Source organism: Sturnira hondurensis, unplaced genomic scaffold (assembly GCF_014824575.4).
Source record: "Sturnira hondurensis isolate 20B ecotype Veracruz unplaced genomic scaffold, ASM1482457v3 Scaffold0021143, whole genome shotgun sequence".
In the NCBI taxonomy this organism is placed as follows: domain Eukaryota; kingdom Metazoa; phylum Chordata; class Mammalia; order Chiroptera; family Phyllostomidae; genus Sturnira; species Sturnira hondurensis.
Genome location: NW_028093774.1, coordinates 9,467,821 through 9,488,999, shown reverse-complemented (window position 1 = coordinate 9,488,999; position 21,179 = coordinate 9,467,821). Strand labels below are relative to the sequence as shown.

The window sequence follows — 21,179 nt, the reverse complement described above, 5'->3', positions numbered from 1 at the left end:
TTCCGAAGCCCCACAGTTGCAGAGGAAAAAGAGAGAGGAGGAAGAAAAGGAGGAAGGGAGGGAAGGAGGTAGAGAAAGCTGGTAAAATTCTTTAGTTTTTTTCCCGAGTGTATCTTTTTCCACTCATCTTCATTCTTGCCAAACTAGACAGCAAGTGTGTGTGTACGGGGTGAGGGGTACTAAGTTTGCTAGAGAGAAATGGGTGGAAAAAACAAAATGGTAAACAGACTTTGACCAAAACTTTCCATTTGAAAGTACATAAACAGAAAGAGAACATGTCTCAACTTGGACTACTGTGATTAAGCAGCTCAATCTTGAAAAAAAAAACCAACACGCCCTACAAAATGCATCTAAATATATAAATGGCTTATGGATGTTTCCTCCAGATGACTCAAAGATCAGAAGTTTGCAATTAATATGGAATTTCTGAGGACGCTCACACTCTTTCTGCAACTTTGACAGGGCAGAGCCTCAAACACGGTGCAAACAAATGATGCAACATGAACCTCACGAAAGAAAAAAGGTTGAAAATGTGATCAGAGACTCTAGCCAATAACGTGATTCCATGAACAAGGACACCAGGGTGGCTCTCCCATGGAGATTTACACAGAGAGTGGGGGGGTAACCCAGTGGGTAAACAATAGGGGGAAGGCCCAGAGGATTTGACGGACAGCTTTTGGAAATGATCTTCTGCTTGGCAAAACACTGCAGTGATCATTTTATTCCCTTGGAAGGAAATGCAAAGAAGTGTCACTGAAGCAAGGGAGGTAATTACAGGGCATGAACCGAAACACTGGATGACACAGAGTGAAGAGTAACTAAATTAGTCCCGTCGCCGTCTTCAAATCTGGACTCAGCAATTTCAAGAGAAGAACCTGACCTTTCATTTCTTAGTAACAAAGCCGAGCACCTTTTCCCTGTTTGTCTCCAACCTACACCGTGAGCTTGGAGAGTGACAAACCCAGTGGACAGAATGACAGCCCATCACTCTACTGTCCTTGCAACTCAACTGACTTACAACATTCAAGGGCCTGGAGGGGATTACCTTGAAGTTCTCCCTGCAAACGTTAAATCTCCTCGAAGGCTCTTGGCAGGTGGCTGTCCGGCCTTGAGCGGCCTCCACATGGGTAGCTCACTCACCCATCAGCCCAACCATTTACCCAGCTCCTGTTCCGTGCCTAGCACAGAATCTGACACTGTTCTCAGAGAGATCTTCATTTAGACCCAAACCTTTCATTCTATACTATAATGTCTACCCACTGGACTCAAATCTCTCCTAGCTGCCTTCCGATGTTCTCAGCATTACGCATTCCCAGCTCCTCCGTAGTCAGTAACGCGGGCCCCCTAACCAGCCAGCCTGTGTTCCTCATGACGTCAGATGTCAGAGCGCCCCTCCCACCTGGATGGACCTTCCCGGTGAGGTCTGATCGACACTGGAAGTGGGCATCACTGGCCACCACATCACTTGTCTAATACTTACCTTTTATTAATATTACCTATGACCACCTTCTGTCCGATCTAATCCACTGCTGAGGAAATTAATCCTTCCCCATTCTATCTTCCTCAAATCTCTTATGAATGATGGATTCCACTGCCCAATCTAATGACACTACGCCTCTACTTTTTAACACCCCCCATCATGTTAATGTCTAAAATCCAGAAGCATTTAGTGTCACAAGAAGCTTAAACACAGCGGTGGTAAGTTTTTGTTTTCTGCTGTGATGAACAATCGGCCTATTTTATGCCACAGCACAACAAAAACACACACTGCCTTGTTGTTTTCACATTGCGCATTGTTCATTTTGTGCATTTTTTTTTTGACAGTTCTTTCACGTTTCTGACATGGAGATCAATTTCACCCCCCGTGCAAAGGGGAGGAGGTTGAGACAGAATGCCCACCAGCCCCATCCAGCGGCCACTCGCTCCCCACCCCTGACCCCAACACCACCTAAGAGGCTCCCTGATGGGGAGTCTGCCAGGTCCTGTGCCAGCTACTTGGAGAAGCAAATACAGAGGAAGCAAGTCGGCAAAGAGCCTAGACTCCTACTGATTCCATCAACACTTCAACTTTCTAACCAGGAATTAGGCACCCAGAACCTCCTTGCTATCCATCATCTCAGGAGTCAGCAACAGAAATTCATAGGCAGTAGGGCTAGAAGAGAACCAAACGTTTCTCAGTTACTGCACGAACCAGGAACCCCAAGAGCTCCAAGGACAAAAAAGTGACTCGCAGCCACGAGTTTTACCCAGCACCTGAGTCAAAAAGATACAATCAGCCCAGCTGCTTAAACACTCCACTTTCAAAGTGAGTGTGCAAACAGTAAAGTTGGATGACTGGGCACCATATCCACGAGAGATGCCCAGTACATGGTGCTCAGAAATTAACAGGGGCGGGTTCCCTTCACAGAAAATAACGTAGGATTAGATGAGAATGAAACACACAATGGACAGCACAGTGATGACAAAACGCTGGGATCAAAACTGCTCTGAGACTTCCAGCCAACATGGAGGCGTACTGTGCCTCCTCACACCCCAAGTGTAAAGACAACAAAGTTTTAGTAACAAAAACGCAACCAAAACACAGAAAATTGAACTGTACAGAACTCCAACAACAAAGAACGATTCATCCAGACCAGTAAGAGAGGTGGAGTCAGCAGTGGGCGGAGTCAGCAGCTGGCAGAGCAGGGCCACGCAGGAAAAAGCTACGGGCAGGCGGTGGTTGGCAGTTCCCAGGCGTGGGGTGGCAACGGGCAGACCCAGTGAGGAGGGCGCAAGGCGGCTGGCTGACTGCGTTCACACATTCCCGTGCAGATAAACCAGGCAAAAAAACGAGCAGTGAGACAGACTGAATAAACCAGGGCCCCAGCACCGGGAATTAAAACCTAAAAGCACCAATTGAAAAAACTTTCGGGGGTCAAGGTGCCAGAAGAGGCTCCCAGGCTCACAGAGAGTTTGTTGGAGAGACCCACAGGGTCCTGGAGGGTGCATAGGCCCACACACCCGGGAACCAGCACCAAAAGGGCCCAATTTGATTGCGGGAAGCAGCAGAGGGGACTGAAATCCGAGAGAGAGTGCAACAAGTGCCATTGCCCCTCTCTGACTCCCCCGCCACATACAGCATCACAACCCAGCGACTGGATTGACCCACCCTGGTGAACACCTAGGGCTCTGCCCCTCATATGTAACAGGTGCTAACAGACCAAAACATTGTGGTTCAAGAAGAACAGCTCAAGGCCCCAGAGCCAATACTTCTGAGCGAGCAGGAGATAGCCAACCTCTCAGATGCACAATTCAAAATACTGGTGATCAGGATGCTCACAGAACTGGTTGATTTTAGTCACAAATTAGAGGAACATATGGAGGCAAAACTGATTGAAATGAAGAGAAATGCACAGGAAACCAATAGTGATGGAAAGGAAACTGGGACTCAAATCAAGGGAGTGGACCAGAAGGAAGAAAAAAATGACCAAACAGAAAAATATGAACTAACAAGAATTCAAAAACATGAGGAGAGGCTTAGGAACCTGTAGGACATCTTTAAAAGTTCCAACATCCAAATAATAGGGGCACCAGAAGGGGAAGAGCAAGAGCAACAAGTGGAAAACTTATTTGAACAAATAATAAAGGAGAACTTTCCCAATCTGGTAAAGGAAATAGACTTCCAGGAAATCCAGGAAACTCAGAGAGTTTCAAAGAAGTTGGACCCAAGAAGGAACACACCAAGGCACATCATAATTACATTAGCTAAGATTGAAATGGAGGAGAGAATCCTAGAAGCAGCAAGAGATAAGGGGACAGTCACCTACAAAGGAGTTCCCATCAGACTGTCAGCGGATTTCTCAAAAGAGACCTTACAGGCAAGAAGGGGCTGGAAAGAAGTATTCCAAGTCATGAAATCCAAAGACCTACAGCCAAGATTGCTTTATCCAGCAAAGCTTTCATTTAGAATGGAAGGGCAGATAAAGTGCTTCTCAGATAAGGTCAAGTTAAAGGAGTTCACCATCACCAAGCCCTTATTATATGAAATGTTAAAGGGACTTATCTAAGAAAAAGAAGATAAAAAATATGAACAGTGAAAGGACAGCAAACTCACAGTTATTAACAACCACACCTAAAACAAAAGCAAACTAAGAAGACAGCTAGATCAGGAGCAGAACCATAGAAATGGAGATCACATGGAGGGTTAGCAACAGGAGAGTGGGAGGAGGAGAGGGAGGGAGAAGGTACAGAGAATAAGTAGCATAGATGATGGGGAGAAAGTAGACAGGGGGAAGGGCAAGAATAGTATAGGAAATATAGAATCTAAAGAACTTGTGACACATGGACATGAACTAAAGGGGGGAATGCTGGGGGAGGGGGTGTGCAGGGTAGAGGGGAATGAAGGGGGGAAGTGGGGCAACTGTGATGACATAATCAATACAATATATTTTTTGAAAAAAATGCTCTAAGACCAACTCAGAAAATGTCACGGAAGTCAACAGATAACAAGTTGATATGCAAATAAAATTATAGCCAGCTAGTGGGTTTTTTAAGCTCACACTGTAAATGGCATTCTTTGTTATATATGAGTGACACCCCCCCAGGACAATTTTAAGCCTTTTCCATTATCTGTTTCCTCCAATTTTTAAACAAAATTAAGTTTATATTTGTAAGTACTTACTAGAAAATCCCACACCCACTTTACCATCAGTTTAGCCGTTCCTTCTCTATACTGGCACAATGCAGCTTCATATGATTTTCTAAAAGTTACTATTCTCTTAAAAATTCCTCTAGGCAAAAAGTTGCACATTAAGCATACTCTTTCACAGTACCTAATACCTCCCCCTTTTCAAATAAACTCACACAGTAAGTATACTGACCATGAGGAGCATTTAAAAAAACTATTTATAGTTTCCACCAAATCTGCTGCGTACAGATAAATACAAGGAGTGGAATAATGAGGCAGCCGAGCGAAACCCCCACGTTCCTCCCTTCTGCCTGACTGAAGGAAAACACGGCGCTCGAACGACTGAACCCCTGGAACACGAGCCAACCCCGACTTCCCTGTGGCCCCGCCGTTCTCCCGGCAACTATTACTGCGCAGCACTTCAAATAACTGCAGTGAGGGATGTCTCATAAGTTAAGAAATTACTGGATGTCATCCAAGCAACCAATTCCTTGCTGTGTGCAAATCCAGCCTTTTAGTGGGGGACTTAACAAGCTTAGCATTCTGAGGATCTCCTAATCATCTAATTGTCTAAAAGGATGAGCTCCCCGCACACCTCCCCCTCCTCCTGAACCGCACCACCATCGGCCTTGACCAGGTCACTCCTTCAGCCAAAGTTGACTTTTACCTGCTGAGGACTTCAGTTCACTGATTCGGGATTGGTGCCGATACCAGAGAAGGTATCACAGAGGATCCCCATTTATGACTTTGGAAAACCATCTGATATAAAACATTGCTCGCAAATATCTGCCATTTACAGGACATTAATTTAATGCTGTAAAGTTTAAATGCCCCTACTCTAAAGTACCGAATTCACAAAGGCTGAAGTCACCCACTGGGAAACTACTTATTTAACCATCAGACACGGAAAAAGGTTAGAAAATGGGAATTTCCTAGAAAGTTGGTGGGAATATAGATTGGAAGAGTGTAAAAATCAGAAGGCAATGTGGCAAGAGCTACATCAAAAGTATTAAACGTGCAAACCGTTTAATGAGAAATCCACATCCAGGAAAGAGGGAGTACAAGCAAAATAACCACTAGACGATAGGACGTTTCTGAAGGGAGGTGAGCACGAAACCCGAACGTGCCACCACCCCTCCTCTTGACAAAGTCTGAGGCCCACACTGGCAAAGGTTTGGAGTTCCAAAGAAAGCTGATTTGGCCCGAGTTCTCTGAACGTGGCCATGGGAACCCCACAAAGCAGAACTGAGTGTCACTTCACAACAATAAAGTTCCAAGAACTCTCACATCCACATGACAACGGCGCCCCTCACGCAGCCCAGCCGATCCTGCAGCCCAGCCGATCCTACAGAGAACCGGGTGACAGCAAGCACTGCGGATGACAAGCTCATCAAACGCCTTGTGCCAACGACCGAGACACTGAAGGGGGCCAGGAAACCGCTGGGTGACACAGTGACCTTACGTTTTATTACACCCAAAATCACTTGGATATTTAAGATTGACAACATCAAGAAACTCAACTGGTCTGTGTGCCAGGGACGGCTTTTTCTTTCACAGAAACGTTACAAAGAGAGCAGGGGTAGTTCCCACATACCCTTCTCGCAGGCCACCCCCCCCCCCACCGCTACCCCTTTATGCCACTACAATACATTTGTCACAACTAAGGAACCCACGATGGCACCTGAGTATTGACTGAACTGCACCCTGCACGTCACCCACATCTCCCTGGCCTGCTCTGGTCGAAACAGCTTCGGAGAGGGTCCCTGTGTGTGATGACCTTTGAGGAGCGCTGGTCAGGTATTCTGTTGAATGGCCCGCCTCAAGGACAAAACTACTGTCCAGCGTTCTCCACTGAGTAGACTGGGGTTATGGACCCCAGTCCATAACTGGGGGGGAAGAAGACAACAGAGGCGAAGTGTCAATATCAGGATGTCATATCAAAGGTACCTGCTGTCAACTTCATGTGACAGATGTCAGCTCTGATCACCTGGCTTAAGCAGTGTGTTCCCGATTTTCCCACAACAAACTTCCTTTTTTCCCATCATCCACTCTTTGGAAATGAGTCATTTCATGCAGCCATCGTGTGAACAGGGAGCTAAGCTCCAACCGCGGGAGTTAGAGAAGAACCTGCAGAAATTGTCAAAAGTCATCCTGTTGGGGGGAATCTGTCTCTACATCCATTTATCCAATAACTTATTTACTAGTGTATCAGTGTGGACACATAGATATCTAGTCTATATTTGGGGTTATAACCCAGCACTATGTCAGTTACTTTCTGGTCCCAGCCTTGTCCCCTGGGAGCAATTTCAGGCTCACCCTTCAACACGCCTCATCGTTTTGGTTACGAACATTTCATTACTTTCGTGTTTCCATCAGCAAAACTGCCTTACTTAAGAAAAGGGTTGTTATGGGTTGAATTGTGTCCCTTCCCCATCCCCCAATTCATGATGAAGTTCTGGCCACCAGTACTTGAAAATGTGACCTATTTGAAAAGAGTCATTGGAGATGTAATTACTTAAAATGAGGTCGTACTGGAGCAGGGTGGACCCCTGGTTCAATACGGCAAGTGTGCTTATAAAAGGTGGAAATTTGGGCACAGACAGTGCACCAGCAAAACACCATATGCATACTGGAGTGATGCTTCCTCAAGCCAAGGAATGCCAAAAATGCCAGCAACACACCAGAAGTCAGGTGAGAGCCAGGTGACAGCCCTCAGAAGGAGCCCACCTTGCTGAAACATTGATTAACCTTGGACTTCTAGCCTCCAGAACGGAAAGAAAATACATTCCTGTTGTTAGCAGTTACTTGGCTATGGCAGCCTTTGCAAACTAATCAAGAGCTAATGTCAGTAAGCTCTGCGTTTCAACCCAAAACAATTCACAAACATGGTATCAAAAGAAGATTCTAACAGACATCCAAAAGGGCATACTGCAAATCAGAGGCACGCATACACGCACCACAATACTGAGCGTTTTATCTGGCCCTGAGCAAACGCAGAGGCAGGCTTTTCAGACACTCATTTCCCGGGCAGAACTTCCAGCCACCTGCAGCTCAGCTCAGAGCGCATCTTGCCAAGCGCACCTGCAAGTATGGGCACTAACCACCCATCTAGTGTGATCGCCACCCTCAACACGCTAAGTACCGGCTCCATGAAAACCAAGCACTTCCCAGGTGCCCCACATCGCAATCCTACAAGGAGCTGACAGGTGATTCCCTGTGTCACATGAGACCCAGCCACCGCATCAGGTTGGCATTTCTGGTCTCTGTTTAAATGACTCACTTTGCCCTACTTCCCACTGCCACCTTCCCTAAGACACGTCAACAAGGGAGCCCATGGCTTATAGTGGGGCTGAATACCATGCCATTATCAGTCATACAAATACTGTCCCGTATTTAGTGCTTTTAGCTTTCTAGTCCCCTGGAAAAAGAAAGTGACTTGTTCCCACAGAGTGAAGACAGGGAACAGGCAGACTAGAAGCTGATCTGTCACCTCGTTCCACGTCCAGTGACCGTCATGGAGGTGAAAGCCAAGCACCCGTGTAGGTAAACAGAGGAACTTTGTTCTGTCCTCAGCCAACTGGGTGACAAGGAACTGGAGGTGACAGTACAGGATATGAAGTACTTGTTTGGAAATAATTTTCATTTCCGAAGCTCTGGTCCGTCTGCATTTTTACACCTCTATTAAAGAATCCAGTGAAGTCATTAAGCTTAGACCAGCTTGGAAAACCTCCCGCCTGAGTGTGCCTTCCTCCTGCAGCCCCTGGCGCTCGGCTATAATCCTCCCAATTATTAAATAATTACTGCATTTCCCTTGGGGTCACTCTTGGCAACAGAATACTGGTCTAAATGGACCAATGATATGACCCAGTGAATAACACAATGTTGTTAACTTCCTAGAAGCAAAAGGATATGAAATACTTCTGAGGCACAAAGTGGGGAGGAAAGTGAGGGGTGTTCTGTGGGGTCTGGAGGGTAGGGGGAGTAGAATAAGCAAGGGACAAGAGAACTGGGGAAATATTCCAGAAACTAGCGTCATCTGCTCCCTCATCAACCTCGAATGGCAACAGCTCTGCCCTCCAATCCTAGTTCCCGTCCAGATTTCAGGAGTGGCTAGAGCCACAAGAAGAAAACCAAACATATGGCTCTGTCCTTCTGGACATTTCTACAGTGTTGGCTGGGTTGCTTTGGAAAATCCCATTCTATCTCCTACAGCTCTATGACCTCAAGTTGTCATTTCCAATAAAGTATGCTTCCACTGATTTTTATGAACACAGACAAAAGCCGCTACAACCTCTTTTTTTCCCCCAAATCTTTCAAACCAACTGTAGTTGCTATGTAGGATTATTTGTTTCTAAGGCAACAGCGTATATCTAAGTACTAATGGCCTGTCCTTTTGCCAGGCAACAAACAGCCTTGCGATGCAACTGCACCTGTCTCTGCTACGCGTTACTATGGAGACGCTCCAGTTGCTATGGCTACCATCACGCTAATCGCCTAGCAAAGGCAGACATACAGCAGTCTTCTCAGAGAGCCCAGCTGTTCCTCCCCGTCTCTTGCTGAAGACTGATTGTCTAGGGCCTGTGATGGAATGCTTCTCAACTGAGATGCACAAGAACTTCATTAAGGCCGTTTCAGAGGCTTGCTCTGTGCTCCGTTCTGCAGAGCACAGCCCAGAGAAGGAATCTGCAAAATGGTGGGCTGCAAAACTACCGAAACCTAAGAAGTCGCGCCATTTCTCATTAACATAAACTTGTAGTCTAAGGATAATTTCACTGGGTGGTTACGGTAGAAACATCTCTAGACATTAAACATTTTCCTTTTGGTAGGATTGAGGGATCTATTTCAAAGCCAAGCACCAAGAGAAACTCAGTGCTAAAATTTGGTTCTGTCCTAGGTCGCTGCCCACCCCTCCAATTACATCTCTGTAAGAAGGGTACCCATGGCCTCCCTGCCTCCAAACGAATGGGCAAGTGCGGGCGGATGAAAGCACCCATTGTCCTCCACTGCTGCCCTCACAGAGGCAAACACCAAGTAACCACAACACAACGGTCACTCAGGAGCTCCGTCCACATGGAGACCAGAGTGACAACAAGTGGGTGAGCCCTTCGGTGAGCACCTGGAGACGCTCGTGGTCGGACGGACGAGAGGGCGACGGGCTCGCTTACTTGACTCCTTCTGGGCCTCCGCCCCAGCAAACTGCGACGCCCTGGGACGTTACAGCCACCCACTCCTCTTTGTAACTCTTCCTGCCCAGAAGACAGCAGCACCTCGCCGGCCGTGAATCCTCTGGAAACACTGGCCTCCTAAGCAGCAACCGCGGTAAGATTTGCCAGAAAGACAACCATAGCTACACCTCCAGTGACGCTTCATTTCTTTCTCATTTACCTGTTTTTAAAATCACGCAGCCCATTCAGTTTCGGCGCCGGTCTCGGCCGCAATTAGGCAACTCCGGGAGACGGGAAGGACAAGTCCATCTGAATTGCTTACCTTTGATACGCCTGAGGAGAGGCGGGAGGTGTATTGAACACGTGTGGGTGTGGGTGGTAAGGTGTCTTTTTCAAAGCCTGGATTAGATTCTGTCTGTACTCCGGGTCTATGCACCACAGCGACCCTTTCCCAATGCTCTGCGAAGAGAATGAGAACACAAGCGCTGTGAATACCGAAAACATTAAACACTTTGCATGAAGTGGGTAGACAGCTATTATCATGGTTACTTAGTTTTAAAAGCCCCTTCAGTTATTCGTTAACTGTTCGCCTGCCTTAAGCAGTGTGATTTCATGCCCTGACAACACAACACCATAAAATGCACTTTGGTTTAATCCGTACTGAGTTTGACAGACAAAATGAACATGTTATTTATTACCGGGCAAGACTGATACAGTAATATTGTAATTTTCATATCCTGATGGCCCCAAACAGCTAAATTCCTATATTATTTTTCAGTGTCAACTTTGAAAAACATGTATTCTCTTCTAAAAATTAGTCTGAAGTGTCAGATTTTAAATGCTGAAAAGAAAACGGGGGTGAAGACACCCTCTGAACTCCATGTCTGCTTTAAAAGCCGAGAGCTGTGTTTCTGACATTGGTCCCACTTTACAAAATCAGACAAGTAATCCACTTCTCCTTTCCTGCTAACTCACACACGTGTGACATTTCAGCTTCAAACGGAACCCTGTAATCCGCCCTGAGAGATGAAAGAACCAGGCGGCAGCAGTAAACCTGAGCCGGCCAGTGTTTGTCTGCCGGACCCCTCAGTCCACAGTGCTCTGCTCTGGGCCTAATGGGGGTCCGATCTTTGGTAGTGGGTCTTCAAAGTGCACATGCTATGATACTGGTGGCATGGAATGAGGGAGTTGGCGAGGCCTACTTTCTGTGGGGGGCTTCTGGTACACGGAGGGCATTTTATTTAAAAAAGGGGGGGGGGGAAAGGCCTTCCCATGAGGGCCCCTGGAACTGGCAGCTGGCCAATGGGCAGTCACTGCCCCAACTGCTTTCAAGTGACCGAATGTACCCAAGCTGTTTGATAAGGTCATTTGTAAATATTTACTGATTTGGAAAGAAAAGAAGTCAAATTACATAAACTCGTGCCCACCCCATGCTTCCAGCCAACAGAACTTATTTTCAGAACTATTGTACGCCAGAAAGATTTAGAAAGCAAACAAGAAACGTGCTTAACTATTATGGGGACAGGACCCAAGAAAATCTCTTAGAAAATGAGTCCTAACATCTTGAGAGAAACCTTAACATTTTCCCATGTCAGTCAACTCACCAAATCATTTACTAACAAACTTATTCACAGAACTCGTTCCCATTCTTTACCATCAACAACACCAGCAGGCAATGTCACTGCAAAGAGCTCTTTCTGGTGCACTGAGAAGAGGGGAGGAGCCCTCGCCGCCCTGGTCACACCCATTCCCAGGCACAGGCCTGACCCCCAACACAGGTTCCAATCAGGCCAAAGTTCCCAGTTTAGTTATCCCGCTCTTTACAGACACAAAATACTTCAACTTCGGAAAATTCAGCATCCTCGTGTCGCCTTTCATGTGTCCCCTTTCCAGCCAGGACGAGTTCAGGGAACTGAGCAGACTCTGAGTCAAGTGGCCACACAGCCAAAGGACCTACTGTGGACCCTACGTGCTTTTCTTTGGAAAAGAGGCACACTGTTAAGAAGAAAGCCAAAGGCTAACAAGTGGAGAGTCATGGGGAGGGAGGGTAGACTGTAACCACCAAATGTGGATAAGGCAGAGCACCACGGCCCACAGCAGCCAGTGGCTCCTCGGTGGCGGGGCCCTGCCTGCACCAGAACTGCTTGCGGAGGCAGCAGGACCCTCCTTTCTGACCCGCCAGAACAGGGGGCCCCCAACGAGCTACCCAGAGGGCTGAGGCCCACCTGAAATCCAAACATTTCCTCTGGGAGATTATCTCAGGCCTGGGAACCTAACAGCTTTTGTTTTTATCAAGGTGGCTTTCAGGGTAGGGCTGTTGAATTTTACAGGGAATACAAATAATGGCAGAGGAAGGAAGGACAACTGACCCTCTCAGGGGAAGTAACAATAGGCCAAGAATGTGTTTTTCCCTAATCCTGACCTAAGTAGCTTGTCTATTATACCACAGCACTATTTACAAACCAAATGGAAAAACCGCAGGACAGGGGTGCGGTGGGGGTTACATTTCACAAGGTAAACCGATCCAGGTACAAGAAGCGGGCGGAGTCACAGCAGAAACAGAAGTTCTGGAGCTGGACATTTCCCATGTGGCCCTGGGCAAATTGTGGTCCCACAGAAAGTCCTGGCTTCCTCGTGGGCAAAACAGAGACCCCCCAGAGACTGGTGCAAGGCCCAGGAATGGCATGCGGTGAAACACCTAGAACGTGGCAGCATCTACGGGGGCTCAATAAACAGTGATGACCTCAGGAACATCTCCTTTCTCACAGGAAAAAGCACGGCCAGTGCTAGGAGTGCAATGCCTTTTATGAAATCCAATCTGCCTTCCCCAAAGCCCTCTGCCCCCAACGCAGCACCTTGCCTGCAGCGGCAGTGGGCGGGGCCAGGATAACTCCCAGGAGCTGTTGGGGCCGGCTCAGCACACTCATTCAAGGAGTCCTTTCTACTCTCTCAGACCCCCCTCCCCAGGACCCCACCAGCCCCCACCTGCCTTCCGTGCACCCCACACTCCCTGTTTTCTCTACTGTAACTTCTCCCTTACTCAGGAAGCCAGCTCTGGCTCTCAACACCCACCCCTCCTGTGCGACTGTCCAGCGGAGGCCTCACTGCAAACTTGGTCAGCCTGCACATGACTACAGCGTTCGCTCACTGCAGCTCTCTGCGCGGGCTTTGCAGCATAATGGTCCCGACCTTCATTAGTGCTGCCTGTTGCAGGGAGGGGATTCTGGAAATGCTGGTAGGTTTTTTACAGACTAGACACTAGTTTCAGAATCTCATACTTCAAACTTCTGAAAAGCAAAAAAATAAACAAGAGCAGCATCATCAGGACACACCCATGGTGACACTGTCAATCTTGTTCATCCCTCCTGTGATCTGATAGTAGTGAGCACAGGCAGGGCTTGGAAGGGGCAGGGAAGACACGGGCACTGGGTCTTATTTGCAAGCTCTCTCCTTGGTTTCATGTAACGGTTCAGAGTAGAAAGAAGGTGTACTTGAAAACGTCTCAAATGGAAATATGCAGAGGAGAGAATGCTCCAGTTTCTTGGGCCAAGAAAAAGTACATTTAATGCCCCTAATGGAGGAGAGAAGGGTGTAATTTTATGAAAGTTGTAAATATATAATTGAGAGTAAGAGCTTTTAGAAATATAATATCTGCAGCTCATGTAAACAATATATATATATATATATATATTTTAAAACTTAATAACTATAGGGGCCATTTTTCATTAAATATTAAGGAATTCAAAATTATAAGAGAAGAAAGACCTTCATTCATAGAGACACTTTCATCGTAAATGTATTTAAATGTTATACACACACACACAGAATTTGAGAAAACTAATGTGAAAAGTAGAGGGGGAAATTGAATAAAAAATATGAAGGAGGCCAACCTTTTTATTTAAATTAAAACCCACCTGGGGAATAACAAACAGCTCCCTGTTAGTAATAAAAACATCAGTACATAAGAGGGAAAAAAAGACAAATACAAGATCCTCTGTTGTAGAAGGAACGGATGAGTCAGAAAGGTTCAAAAAAAGAAAGAGATAAAAATACAACTGAAGTAAATCTTAAACCCAGCTTCCACAGTAACATCCATTTCCCGAGAGCTCCAGACCCAGGGCTGTCCCCATGGCTCCTGAACCTCCCGGCCCCCCGGCCCCCCAGGCCCCTGGGCCGCAGCGCTGGGCAGCTCCCCTGGGATCAGCTCCTTCTGGGGTCTCTTCGCCAGGTTGTGAGTTCTGAGCTTAAGTACCTTGTCTGAAGCACTGGTTATGGACTGTGGGCTATGATACACGCATGGGTCGTGGAATCAGTGTAATGGGGAACAACCAGCACTGTTTCAACGGGACAGAGCAGAACCAAAATGGGTGAGTATGTCTACATATGTGCAGTTGCATTGGGGATCACAAGGTAACGTCCACTTCTTGCTAAAAAGCGTGCTAAGCCTCAGTCTAGGACAACGGTTTATATATTTTTTCTCTTCTTGTCACTTTGGGGGAGGGGGAGAGTACGAAGCCCACTTCCAGCAACAATGGAGGCCTCTCTCAATGTGACACCCAGTGAGGGAAGAGTCTGTGCTTGGGGAAAGGAGATACTGAGGCAGGACCCACATCGCAATGAGCAGGGAGCTGGATACGTGCTCTTTGCAAATTTGAAACAATCCATTTTTGCATTTACAATAAGCCATTTCTGGGAGTGTTTCCAAAACCAACCTCCCTCATCCATCCCCTTGCCCTTCTGGTACCCAGGACAAGCCAGGCACCATAGGGGATATGTTAGCGGACAGAAAACAATACAAACAGAGACTGCTCTTGTGAAGCCTGGATTCTAGAGGGGGAAGAAAAGAGTAAATAAGTAAAGAAAAAGCATGTCATATCCTGACAGACTGCAATGCCTTCTGGGGAAAAAACAAAGACTGATGAGCTAGAAGACAGGAACTGTTAGGAGCTGAGGCTTCCAGCCAGGCCAAGGTGGCCAGGTCACAGCAGCAGAGACAGAGAAAAGAAGACACCTCCAGGGTGTATACTATGGAGAACCAAGTAGACCTGGTGACGGGCTGGAAGTGGCAGGTAAAGAAAATGAGAAAAAAAAAATTTCTTTGGTTTGAGCACTGGGGCAGATCAAAGACTGTGAGAAGAGAAAAAAATCCAGTGCTTCTTGGAATGTACGAGACTTTAGATGTTTATTAGGAACAACTAAGGAACTTGAAAGAATTGCTGGACGGATATAGGCCGCCTCTCTCCCTCTGCTGTGCTCTCAGTAACCCCAATGAAAGGTCATGAACCTACAAGGACAGGTCTGAGGCGGTCTGGCTTCGGAGGTTTGATGTCAACTCGAGGTCCTACAGTGGGAGGTGATCAACTTTTTCACAAAGGGTCAGAGTAAACATTTTAGAGTTGGTGGGCCACGTGGTCTCTGTTGCAACTGCCCAGCTCTGCGTTGCAGCACAAATGCAACCACAGACATAACAAACAGACGGGCCACGGTTCCGTAGCATTTTATCCACTAACGGTGGCCCTTGTTCTACAGCTTCTACACGCCAACCCGGGGTTCCGACTCAGAGCTCCTGCGGTTGGGGGGATCTGAAAGGGGTCAAGAAAGGGGCTAGGGGTGTGGGGCTGGGTCCTGTGGGATTAGGAGGATGGTGCCAATGAGGATCTAAGTCAAGAGCTCCAAGACAGGAAAGGGGGGCGTCTGGGGGGTCATGGGGAGGAGGAGGTACAGGCACAGACTGGAATAAGGGAGCCCCCAGCAGTGAGAACAGAGTGTTTGTCGAGCGGTGCCTGACATCAATGCCTTCTGAAATCACTGTGTATGTGCAGCTCCCAGACCTCTCTGTTTCCCCGTTGGTAAGTCAGGCGATTACACCACATCAGCCCACAGGCCCTTGACTCTATCTATGCTTTGAGAACACGTTACGATAGGTTAACTGTTAGTATACTCGGGCCTGCATTTCTCCACCTCCATCTGAGCTGCCCAGCACGGCCACTTCTCTGCCCTCGCCCAGAACCACACACCTGTCAAGGCAGTGAGGCCCACCTCTGAGCTTTCCCAGGGTAACCCTCGCTTGGCTGGTACGCACGTCGGAGTCAGGGAGCCCTGGGACCAAGCTTTGCTTCAACTTCCCAGCTGTGGGACCCTGGGCAAGCCACTTCCGTGCTCTCAACTCCAGTTGCCTCATCTGTAAGATTGGGGGGGCAGGGTAATGCCCACTCCACGGGGCTGTTGTGAGCCCCGGGGGCTGTTGTGAAAGGAGATAACTCCGTTCACGGCACATGACAGAAGCTCAACAAGCACTGCACTCGTCATGACGATGACGATGAAAATGTTCAAACAGCCAGCCGTCCTCGATACCGAGCTCCGAAACACGCAGCCCCTGCCCTGATGGAGCAGGTACCTGTCGATTTGGGAAATGATGCCGATACCCATGTCGGTCTGTCTTCCATCGTCTGACGCTAGTTTCCTTGGTCCAGAGGAAGCATTTGGTGTCAGGTACACTCAGATGAAGGTGACTCGAAGGACAAAGATAAAACAAAGCAAGACCTGGTCACTCGGGTGAAGCCAGGACCAGATCAGACACTCTGGTAAGAGACTGTGAGGAAGCATGTGCTTGGAGTTGCTTCTAGCACAAGGCCCCCTGCATGCCCAGGGATCCTTATGAGCTCAGAACCTTCCCTGAGTGGACAGGCGCTGCCCTCCACGCTGCCCTGGGGCAGGGCAGGCAGGGCTAGAATGGGCAGAAGGGCAGTTTTTGAGAAGAAAGGGCGCTGGGTCAGGAAGCAGTGGCCCCGGAGGCCACTCTCCCATTCTCTCTGGGGTCCATGGGCTTGTGCTGGAAAGTGGAGTAAGGACCCCTCGCTCAGCACTCACTCAGACACGTGTGGCTCTAGAGACAGCAGGCCTTGGAGTTGCTGACTGAGTTGTTCTTTTTTTTGCCTTACTAGCCAATGTAGGGGTTTTTCCAGGATTTGGAATGCAGGCTTCAAGTCTTCTCCTGGTAACAGCCCAGGTTTGTATCACTGTGGACTCCTAGCTAGCTCCCTAGGAGCAGCCTGCTGCGGCTCCCGCATGCCCGGTCCTGCCTTGGTTCTGCTCCCACCAGACTGCCCCACCCCCTGCAGGCTCCTCCTCTACAGCCCATTGGCTTCTGCCAGAAGCCTCAGGCCCACACTGGCATAAAGGAGAGAGAAAGCAAAGGTAGGAGGGACGGGGGGTGGGGCAGCAGGGAGGGCTGTCCAAGGAGGTCCACTCTCAGAGCCCCAGGTTCTCCCATTCCCACCAAACAGCGTCAGCCCACAGACAAGGCCAGAATCCAGACGTCAACAGGTGAGAAACCCATTCACACCTACACAGCCTAAGGAAAAGCCCCTTGGGCCTCATTTGGAAGCAAGTCATTTAACAACACTTGTAGGGAGCCAAGGGAGTAGGAGGTGCTGGGCCGGCCACCAGGGGGGACAGGATGGCTCTGTGTCTTGGGGTGCAGAACCTCCAGAAAGGACAAATACTAAACAACTGTAAGTGACTGCATTTGCTGGCCAAAGGGCTGCAGGACGACAGAGGAGGGAAAAGATGACCCCTGTGGGGCATGACGGTATTAAAACTACACACACATGCGCACTCACACCAAGGCCAGCTCCTCTTGCAGGCCCATGCAATGCCACCCCCCCACCAGACCCCCACCTCACCTGCAGCCCACCAGCCTGCACCCAGGCTTGTGCTGCTGGAACACACAGCCGCCCAGAGACTGTTCCCATGCACCTCCTCTTACCTTCCCCACAAACCCCCTGCACAGTCTCACTTCCTCAGGGTCATGTTCCCTGGGCCTCTCAGGACGCTGAGTGGCAAAGGTGCCCACGACAGGGGCCAGAAGCAACATCAGGGCTTTCCCCGGGGGCCATTCCAGAACGCATCCCCACAAGAGGCTCGCAAGCAACAAAGGGATCAACCTGTTCGGTTCCAGTCCACACAGCTGCCCTGTGGTATGACCAAGAATAAACCACCAATCCCCTCAGGCCAGCAGTTTCTTCACCTGTACGCTCAAGGCAATACTGTCTCTCCACCCCGGTTGGGCTCAAATGTGACAATGGACAGAATGCACCTAACACCATCTGCAGCATCTAAAAGGCAAACGATCAATTGAATTCTTCTCTCTGTCAAAAGAAGTCACAGGAGAAGTTGGGTGACCCTGGGGGAAAAAATAAAAACCAAATAGAACAATAAAAAACCATTCTAATGAATGACCATGACACCCTACCACAACAAAACATGTAGCAGGTGAGTGATTCCTGGAGGCCTTTTGGTCCTGGAATCCTGTACATTACAGTCTGAAGACATCAGGGGAAAGATTTAAATTTTAAAAATATTAAGAAAATAACCTGAGGAATAGCCAAGTACATGAAGGAGAGGGAGGGAAAGAAAAACAGCAGTTACAAAGAAATTTATTCTTGATACATCAGTGCTCATCTGCCCTAACACAACAATCACTCCAAAAGCAAGATTTAGGAAAAAGTCACATTGGACACTTGGGATTCCCTAACGACCATTTGCAGTGTTTTAGATAAATGTCCCACTTTGCTCAGGTACGGTTTTGGGGGGTTGGGGATTTCCCTTCCCACTCCACCCCACCCCACCCCCAGAAAAGTAGAAAGAACGATGGAGAAGAGAAATTCTACCCCTGGCCCAGGCAGTCATTTCCCTCTCACGATCTCGCCCAGTGTGCGTGGATCTAACACCAGTTCTGGGAAGGGCCCCTGCAGTGCCCCCCACCCCCTCCCCCACCCCAGGTACAGAGCCCCTGAAAACCACGGCCACTGAGGACTTCAAACTCACTCCACCATGGGTCCTCTGAACACTGGACACAGAAATCGCCTTCGCTCCTGGCACTGTGTGGCCATTATTGTGTAGATGTGTCCTGAGAGCTGCAGAGGCAGAAACCGTGACGAACGTGTCACGTGTTCAGACACAGGACTTCCGTGGCGACCACACAGCACCATGGCCCTTCCGGAAGTGCGCCTCGGCCGCCTCTGACAGCCCGCCCCCCCGCTGAGGGTCCATGAGACGGGCCGGAGCACGCAGGCGGGGTGGGGGTGGCCCTCTCTCAGGGCTGTGGTGGCTGCACAGGTGTGTGTATGCAAGGAAGTGCTTGGATGAATGTGGGAAGAAGAGTCCAAAGTTTCCTTGCATTAACACCTAAATAAAACCAAAAGAGCCCCAAGATTTGCCTGAAACCAAGGTGATCTGTAGGAGCAACCTGGCCTGGTGAAGTTGCGGGTGGGAGTGGAGTTTATTAACGACCAGCACTCGGTCTTTGTCCTTCGCTCACTACCGATGCAGCGCCGGGCTGCCTCCTGCCCTCCACCACCCACGGGCGCGGTTTCCACGGGCTTGGGGGCGGGGCCCCAAATCCGAAGCATGTCAGCTCGGGAAGGCTGGCAGGGCTCCTAAGTGTCTGTTCGGGTTGAAATGAGTTATTTCTTTGTACTCTCTGAACTGCTGATTCCCAACTGCCAGAGGCAGTCAGGAGCTAGTGCACTCACAACAAGCAATAATAAAATGGTCATCAAAACAGCCGAGATATATTTATTTATGAATGCTGTCAAGCTCTCCACTGGCGAGTTCTAATGAAGAAATGGGAACACACCCAGAGCTGCATGAAGCCCCTCACACTCCACGCCAGAAGGCCCACTGGCAGCATCTCTGAAGTCACTGCTGTTATCCAACCTGGATTCCCCCCAATGAGTTCCACCAACCTGTCCACTGGGGGCCTTTAGCAAGAAAGAGGTAACTATTCTCCCCTATCTGAAACCCCACGGCATTACCTATGCAGGCTGAGAAAAGATACACACAGAAACATCTTTTTTTTTTAATGTCACTCACGAAGTGCCCAGGAAGGGTAAGAAGCTGGGCGTGCATACAGCTCTGGTGCCAGCTCGCGCCCTTTCCCTTCACAGAAGGGCGCCACTCAGATGAATTCAACCCACTGTGCGCCACCTCCCACACACACAGGGTACATGGACAGACACACAAATCCTGCACGACCATTTAACTGCCGATAACTTTATTACAGGAACAAAGCTATGCAAATTGGAGAGGTTTTATTTATCAGCTATGAAAGAGGAATGCTCAATGATGTGATAAAGATGTCTGAAATGTGGATCTAATCCTTTTTCAAAATGTTTGAAAAAGAGTCTTGGAGCTAAAATTGCATAAGCAAATTACCAAAATGTGGTTGAATCAAAGACATACATTAAATTGCCTTTTACACGGTTTTTTTCCCTTTTTTAGTTCAAAAGGCAAACGGACGTCAAGCTCATAGATATAAAATGAGGGAAAACTCACCATTCATTATTGTCAGAAATAAAAACCCAGCTATTTCAAAAGTCAAGACCCAATAAAGCACTTCTCTAAACATAGCAAGTTAAGAGAAGGGGGGAAGACGGCGGCCGCCCCAGCCCTGCACCGCACTGGCCCCCTCCCCCAGGCCTCTGCTTTCCTGAGCCATGCGGACGCTGCGAACGACCACGCGGTGTTTTCGGGAGGCCCACGCGGGGCTGACGGACGGAGTCGCTCTCGGCTGGGTTACACCTGGCCCACCCAGCGCCACTGTAGCTTCTCGTCGTCAGTACTCACTCATCTATTTTTAAGTGTCCCAGTGTGATCTTATCTAATGGGCACCTATAACTTGATCGCCTTATTTCCAGAACTAAAAGTTGTTGGCCAGGTAACAGTTACAGTTACAGGGTGTGTGTATGTGTACTGAGCCAGAGTTATGGCCTTTATTTTGAAAAAAAAAAACAAACCATGAAGACCCTCTCTCTCAGTAAAACACGCACACGGGGTTGTTGATTGGTTTGTTTTGTAAAGAGTGGCCTTTGGCCACGGGACCAATGGGTCACCCACTCCTCCTGACAGACAGTCCAGAAGGGGACTTGGCTGGGGGGGCCTGGTTTGGGAATCCAGGTCTTCCCCACAGCCCTCTGCTATAGCAACTTGGGCCCAGTTTGAATGAGAAACTGCCTTGACGGTGTCATTAAATTCCAGCACACGTGTCCCAAGAACAAAGGAGACTTCCAACAAACAGTGTTTGAGCCCAGTCTGGACCCCTGACGTTGTGGCATCTGCCACAGAGATAAATCTGAAGCCACCCCAGATCCTGTGGTCAAAGCAACAGTGACCGGAGGACATTTTGAGTCTTATAGAGTCCTTCTCAGTTCTGGCAGATGCCGGTCAAGATAGGGACAGAGCCCACGAAAGCAAAGGGCAGGGCCAACTTCGTTGGAGGAAGGGGGAGAAATCCAGAATTCACCACTGACCTTACCAAGCCCCAGGCAAACAAAGAGAGGAGGTGA

The 21,179-nt window shown here is 48.5% G+C and overlaps 1 protein-coding gene and 1 long non-coding RNA gene across 8 annotated transcripts in view; one reads left to right on the top strand and one right to left on the bottom strand.

The window, feature by feature from the left end:
- FOXN3 (forkhead box N3) overlaps positions 1 to 21,179 on the bottom strand; it is a 349,090-nt gene that overhangs the window by 144,669 nt on the left and 183,242 nt on the right. For all 5 annotated transcript variants that reach the window (XM_037031360.1, XM_037031361.1, XM_037031359.1 and 2 more), the window contains one exon: positions 10,154 to 10,290. In XM_037031360.1, coding sequence (XP_036887255.1) covers positions 10,154 to 10,290 — 137 coding nt within the window. The remainder of the gene's footprint in view (positions 1 to 10,153; positions 10,291 to 21,179) is intronic.
- Positions 9,867 to 20,373, top strand: LOC118976734 (uncharacterized). 3 transcript variants are annotated; one of them, XR_005064340.1, is made up of 5 exons: positions 9,867 to 9,985; positions 16,114 to 16,224; positions 16,776 to 17,028; positions 18,736 to 19,611; positions 20,116 to 20,373. It is a non-coding gene; the product is annotated as an uncharacterized LOC118976734 (long non-coding RNA). The 3 variants fall into 3 exon arrangements; XR_005064339.1 differs by lacking the exon at positions 20,116 to 20,373 and having other exon boundaries at positions 18,736 to 19,862; XR_005064341.1 differs by lacking the exons at positions 18,736 to 19,611; positions 20,116 to 20,373 and adding an exon at positions 17,624 to 18,014.